Source organism: Physella acuta, unplaced genomic scaffold, assembly GCF_028476545.2.
Source record: "Physella acuta isolate Inbredline_101_S28 unplaced genomic scaffold, ASM2847654v3 ptg000319l, whole genome shotgun sequence".
Classification (NCBI taxonomy): Eukaryota; Metazoa; Mollusca; class Gastropoda; family Physidae; genus Physella; species Physella acuta.
The window spans coordinates 782,390-789,354 of NW_026731838.1; the positions used below are offsets into that span (position 1 = coordinate 782,390).

Here is a 6,965-nt window from a genome sequence, read left to right on the forward strand (position 1 = left end):
ATACTAAACATACCAGTGACTATAACATTTGACCAGAATGGCCTATACTAAACATACCAGTGACTATAACATTTGACCAGAATGGCCTATACTAAACATACCAGTGACTATAACATTTGACCAGAATGGCCTATACTAAACATACCAGTGACTATAACATATGACCAGAATGGCCTATACTAAACATACCAGTGACTATAACATTTGACCAGAATGGCCTATACTAAATTTACCAGTGACTATAACATATGACCAGTATGGCCTATACTAAACATACCAGTGACTATAACATTTGACCAGTTGTATGTCCCGAGTCCAGTTTGTCCGCTCTGTACCTACGTATAAATGTCCTCGCGCCATCTCGAACCTTTAAATATTTAATCTTCATTAAAACATTTGTATTTATGTTGGAAACATATTCTATTTTTTAATCTACGTCTAGCTGCTCATGAGTATAAATAATAAAGCATTGAGCTTGGACAGCTGAATCAAATTTATGGGATAGTTGTTGGTGACAAACTGTATAAAACAAATTTACATTCACAAAGTAATATATCAAATAGATTGTCTATTCAGATCAATTGTTCCCTCTAGGTAAAAAACAATATCCTACCTGCTGTTGAAGCAAACACTGGCAAATGAAAATAAATAAACCCTGGAAAATTCACGCAAAAAAAACAACAAAAAAACATTATTTTTTAGCAGAACGGATAAAAAATCTACTGAATAACAGCCCAATACAAATAAACTATGTATATAGCAGATGTATAATGGTTATTGTTTTTATTTTTCTTTACTCAATACGGCAGTGTCATTAAATCTAATATTATAATTAACGTTAGTCTTAGGTAAATCTTGAATTTCCGATGAACAATGTATAAACTCACAACGATTTAAAGTAGGCATATATATACTATAAGACAATATTAAAAACGTAAGTGAATAAAAAAATTATAAATATACCTTTTATTTTCACTAATATAAGAAATGTAAAATTAAAATAAAAAACAAACACCTGCAGTGAGTTAGTGAGTGCAAACAGGTACTGAAAGATCACGTGGGGGTCTGTCATGGACAAGACACCATACACCCAGGACAGGCCGAGGATTGGGGACAAGATACAGATGGACCGGACGACTGACCTATTATCGATTGTACACACATGTAACAATGAGCGTAATATTTTGAAATTGGGAAAACTAATAACTCAAAGTATCACAGTATACAAATGTTATGTATTATTTTAAAGACTGCGTGTAGGTGGTAGTGTTGTATAATATTTTCTTGTTACACTTACTTTGTTCTAGCTACAAGTGGTTTGTTCGACATGAAATGTGAAGTTTGCATGGTTTTAAGGACGACCAACACAATGATGAAATTTACCTGCAATAGAATATAAACTTTAAAAAAAAGACACAATATCCGTAGAAAGTCAACATCTAGATGCATTAAAACGAGTACATTTCCAAAACGATTGAAAATTATTAACATTTTTATTTACTCAAAAGACATTTAATTTGATATAACACGTCAATCAATAAACAATTTAAAAATATAATTAATTTAAACTGCTACTAATATACTAAATTAACCAAAGGAGAAAATATAATAATTATTTTATTTAATTTTTAACATTAATCGCATTGACTTACTAAAATAATACTTAGCGCTGGGACTGTAAAAGCCCAAAAGACACCAGACTCAATAGAAAGCCAGCAACTGAAAAAGAACGAGATAGATTTCTTTCATAACAATTTTTAATCTACAATGGAAATGCAAAACACAATATATGGTTATTTTTTTAAACATTGTAATTAAAATGTTACAACTAGGAGTTTACTATGTGTCAGTAGTGTATCCATGTGCTTTAATCATTGTGATAAATACGTTACAACTAGGAGTTTACTATGTGTTAGTAGTGTATCTATGAACTTTAATCATTGTGATAAATACGTTACAACTAAGAGTTTACTATGTGTCAGTAGTGTATCCATGCGCTTTAATCATTGTGATAAATACGTTACAACTAGGAGTTTACTATGTGTCAGTAGTGTATCCATGAGCTTTAGTCACTGCAAGAGTTATGACCACAATAAGCAAAGGTCCACCTGTTATGTTGGAGTATTCAAATAGTTATATTAAAAATTTTAACTAGAGACATTTTTATGTATATTAAGTATTTTTAACTATAGATACACACACATATTTGAAGTCAATAATAAAATACATAATATGACTATGTAATGTTATTTATTCAAAGAGCAGTGCAAACATAATTACGATAATAAATGCATCCCCCCCCCCACCAAATAAATTATTTTACTCACTATCCAGATCTACATCTTTAAAAAAAAAACTTGGACAGTAGTTCTTAACCTGTTTGCGAGCAAATCGGTGGGTCAGTCTCAGGTGTTCGGCGGAGCCCAATAATCAACAATTACGTGTTATTTGAACAATTATAAGTGTTCGGTAAATGCGCATATTAACTTGTGATATTCGGTGCCTGCACAATGGTTAAAAACAACTGATCTACAATATAATAATCTACCAAGTGTATTACACTTGAGTAATATTTTATTTATAAGGGGTCATCCATAAATGACGTCACGCTTTTTTGACGATTTTACCCCCCCCCATCCCCTCCGTCACACGTCGTCACAAAAAGCCAGACCCCCCCACCTAAAAAAAACGTCACACCTCAGCCTACAACCACTCCCCCCCCCCCCTCAAAATTACTGTTGATTTTTTCTTAAAACATCGATATTTTCCCAAAATGTTGTCAGAACTCTGTCAACATAAAGTGTTTTGATCAATTACTGTTACAATTTATTAAAACCGTTTTCTAAAACGCAAAATAATGGCTAAAACTCGTTTTCTAACATTACTTTTTTTATAATGCAAAAAAAAGTGAAGTCACACTATCTGAACCCCCCCCCCCTCCCCCTCATCACACACCGTCACAAAATAATAGATACCCCCTCGCCCCTACGAGTGTGACGTCATTTATAAACGACCCCCTTATCACATTTTCCCCAATTTTTGCTGGGTAAAACTGTTGAGTTGATTCTTAAACAGCATTAGTATAATTAATACTAGAACCCGTTAAGATATTTTAGTGTGTAGATTGATTAAAACTAGAAAGCTTACCATAAGACAAGGGAAGTAAGTAGCGCAGGACGGAACGTGTCGTCATACTAATGACAGACACGAGGACATTGAGACCTTGACCCAGCATGGAGAAAAACACAACAAGGAACAGGAAGTGAAGGGCTGCAGCAATGGCCGTGCACATGACCTAATAGAGAGGGTTGATTAGAGTAAAAGTTATACTATTTTATATTTTGTCTCAATTTAATTTTTTTTCAACAAGGGAAACTAACGTTAATATGGGTATCTGCTCTATCATTTATGTTTTATATATATATATATATATATATATATATATATATATATATATATATATATATATATATATATATACATATATATATATATACATATATATTTATAATGCTGTGCTTCAAAACATATATTTCAAGCAGTAATGATTTACCTTGTTTTGTGTCTGGTTTATTCCCGACAGAAACACGACATAGCCAAGTGTCAAGGTCACAGAAAGGTTGACGTAGAGGACAGCTCGATCAGATTTTACGTATCTATATATGTATATTATTTATGGATGACACCAACAACTCTTTTAGCTAATATTTGAATTAGGTGTAGTTATCTTAGTCAATACTGTAAAGCAATGCTAATCGTTACTCATAGTTTAGTTACATACGAGCTGTAAAATAAAACTCATACCTGCTTTGAATTGGTTTTTCCTCACTAAAAAATACTTAATTCGTAAAAAAAAAAACAATATCGTTCGAAAAGCTTTAATATTAACTATAAACTATAACAAAATTTTGGTCAGTTTTGATAACATTTACTTACATATTAAAAATATATATATATTACATTTTTTTTTACTTACCGCATATCCATTATTTATTTATAAATCATTTATTTACTAAACATTGATCAAGTAACCTACCTCCATAGAACGGCATAGACCAGGACGGTAGCCAGCAGACATATTATAGATACAGATAAACATATGATGGAGATTGTGTTTATTATGTAGTTATCTTTATGCTGGGAAATAAACATTTGAAGTTAGATTTCCTTTAATAAAATGTTTTATATAAAATTAAAAACAAGTAAATGTGTGTAAGTAAAAAAACAACACAATAATAGAACCCACAATTAAGCTATGGTTAGACCTACTTTAAAAAAAAATGTAATTGTTTCAATGAATGTTTCATTGCTATCTGATCTCGTTTAACTAATGAGCTTACATAACACACCTTTTGTAAAATAAAACGTACCTGGTCAATGTAGGGACTCATAAGAACAGCGAAGTTTGTTGTATGGTTGCACTCACACGTGACATAGTCCTGGTCATAGTACACCACGTGACACCCGTCAGACGACCACACACCGCTCTCACTGAACACAAAACGTAATGTTAAAAAAAAATATTGTTTATTTGCCTACTATAGTTTGAGAAGTTTTGACTAGAATAAAAGATTGCTAAACATTATGGACACTTACTCAGCTGAAAAGTCCAAGAAAGCACAGACTGGGTTTGTGTAATTGGTCTGAAGAGTAAATAAAACTGTTTATAACTTCTGTTAAAATACATATTCAATTGAAATGACTATTCTCAGACGTTAGAATAATAATATAAAAAAGATATACATCTTACAGAGTCAACGAAGAACGAAACTCTGAGCGGGATTCTAAGTTCTCCATGAAAACCATGAATAGAAAATGCGATGATATCAGAAACCAAATTTTTGGTAGCGAGTTCTTTGTTGTGTCTGGCATAGAGATTGTAAAGCATTGATATATATATATATATATATATATATATATATATATATATATATATATATATATATATATATATATATATATATATATATGGTTATGGCCGTTTTATGTGTATGTGTGTTTTAAGTTTACCTAATTTGTTTTTCTTGATTTACCATCAACTTGTTTTTCAACCCGTCGTAGACAATGATAGAGTAGTTTAGCGCACCTGTAGCATAACAATCAAAACTTTTTTTAAATAATCAAAATGCAAAAGGCAATTGTAATGATTAACAATTACTCAAGTACTACAAAGTTGTGTGTAAATAAATAATCTTACCAATTAGTAAATACAAAAATAACGTCAACTTTTAAACATTATAAAAGTAAATCTAACCTTTGAATGTTTGACTCGCATTGTGTGACAAATACAAACTGTTTTTTGTTTTTCTTAACCACGATATGTTGTAGGCTGCATCGACTTCATGGACTATTGGGAAATGTATGTCAGCTTCTGATTGGGCTATTATTATTGCTATGGAGCAGAAACGCATTCTTTTTTTTTTTAAATGGACAACATTGAAGCGAATGTCGTATAAAGAGAAAATGAAAAAAAAATACAAATGCAATTTTAATATGAAAAAAAAACCAGTATGCGACATGTTTGGAACATCTTTTAAACGAAATATTAAGATATTTGATGCGATGGCGTCACAAGTCATGAAAATAAAATAGCATAAGGGGGGGGGGGGGGTTGCTGTCGGAAAGAGTGTAACTTTTTTACGTGGAGTGTGTACATCGTATTAAAGTCATATTAACAAGGGTAGTAATATATCATGTTAAAATAAGTAGTAGGGTGAAGAAGTTACACCGTACCGAATGGGTAAAATCGCTGGAATGTGTAAAGGTGATTAATGTAATGATATCACTTGAATAATTGACACCATTGATAAAATAATTATACTGATGTGAATAATATATTTTAATTAATTTTCTTAACACATGTATTTAGAAAAAAACATAAATGAGTAAACGTTGTCTAGATAGAATAGAGAAGGAGTTGAAATTTGAACAAATATTTTACCTAGAGTGTCTTGTACTATGACTGTAATGTTTGCAGCAGATCTAACGACGATATTTTCCATGTAGTTAACCAGTCTAGTCGCGGCCTGCTCCCCTCTCTTATTTAACTGATGCCAAACGTGTTCTTCTATTTGTATGGTCAAGTCTACCACTGATGTTATCTTCTGATATCAAGTTTTTAAAATACAATATTTTAAACATTTTGTCCATTTAAAAAAAAAATTTTACTCAACAAAAGTGTGACATGCTTTCTGAGATTTATTTTGCTTTTGTAGGTCCATGTAAAATTGTACGCAACATTATTTACTTTAGAGGGCACATTAATAGCGATTAATCAGCACTTAACACATGTTATAATGAGTCATAGTTAATACATACATAACATATATGAAAAGCTTTACCAAATGTGACATTTAAGTTTGTATCGACGACATCATTATTTAGACATTTTCTTACGTTTGACTAAATGCATATCTATATATATAATTCTCTTCTGGGATCAATTAGAAAACAAGCTGCAAGCGCGCCTTTGCAGTCCCCTCTCTTCCTCTCTATCACTATCACTACCACCCCCACCCCACCCCACATGATCTGGTGAGCAGTGTTCACTCTGTTTACATTTTACAATCACAGAGACGGGTTTGGTGACGGCTATTAGGGGCAGATAATTTAGTTTGAAACGATTTTAAACTTAGAGGAGGTAACTAAGAGTAGGCTGCTTTCACGTGGGGGTTGGGGGGGGGTAGTGTTTTTAAGCAAATATTTTCAATGGCATCATTGGTACTGTCGAATTCACAAATTATAAATTACTGAAAAGTAGAAAAAAAAACAACTAAATAGCGGCGTATGATACGCATCGGGTCAGCTCGTATATATAATTCTCTTCTGGGAGTCGTTAGAAAACAAGCTGCAAGCACCTCCTCGCAGTCCCCTCTCTTTCTCTCTATCACTATCACTACCACCCCCACCCCACCCCCACATTGTCTGGTGAGCTGTGGTCACGCTGTTTACATTTTACAATCATA

At 32.2% G+C, this 6,965-nt stretch overlaps 1 protein-coding gene and 1 long non-coding RNA gene across 2 annotated transcripts; both read right to left on the bottom strand.

The window, feature by feature from the left end:
* Nucleotides 1-283: 283 nt before the first annotated feature.
* LOC131940491 (adhesion G-protein coupled receptor D1-like) lies at nt 284-4,888 on the bottom strand. Its single transcript, XM_059299151.1, has 12 exons — nt 4,751-4,888; nt 4,597-4,643; nt 4,371-4,491; nt 4,037-4,137; nt 3,554-3,656; nt 3,148-3,295; nt 2,039-2,108; nt 1,653-1,719; nt 1,298-1,383; nt 1,016-1,142; nt 614-655; nt 284-367 (listed from the first exon to the last, which is right to left on the bottom strand). Exons 1-12 carry the CDS (start codon nt 4,886-4,888, stop codon nt 284-286), a joined length of 1,134 nt encoding a protein of 377 aa, XP_059155134.1.
* Nucleotides 4,889-5,015: 127 nt separating this feature from the next.
* Nucleotides 5,016-6,093, bottom strand: LOC131940496 (uncharacterized). The gene is made up of 3 exons (XR_009386548.1): nt 5,942-6,093; nt 5,255-5,392; nt 5,016-5,086 (listed from the first exon to the last, which is right to left on the bottom strand). It is a non-coding gene; the product is annotated as an uncharacterized LOC131940496 (long non-coding RNA).
* Nucleotides 6,094-6,965: the final 872 nt, after the last annotated feature.

Coding starts and splice junctions, on each gene's coding strand:
- LOC131940491 (XM_059299151.1), bottom strand. CDS start 4,888: ATGCTTTACAATCTCTATGCCAGACACAACAAAGAACTCGCTACCAAA. Junction 4,644..4,750: donor TTTCGTTCTTCGTTGACTCT/GTAAGATGTATA, acceptor TTTACTCTTCAG/ACCAATTACACAAACCCAGT. Junction 1,720..2,038: donor GGATACACTACTGACACATA/GTAAACTCCTAG, acceptor GTTCTTTTTCAG/TTGCTGGCTTTCTATTGAGT.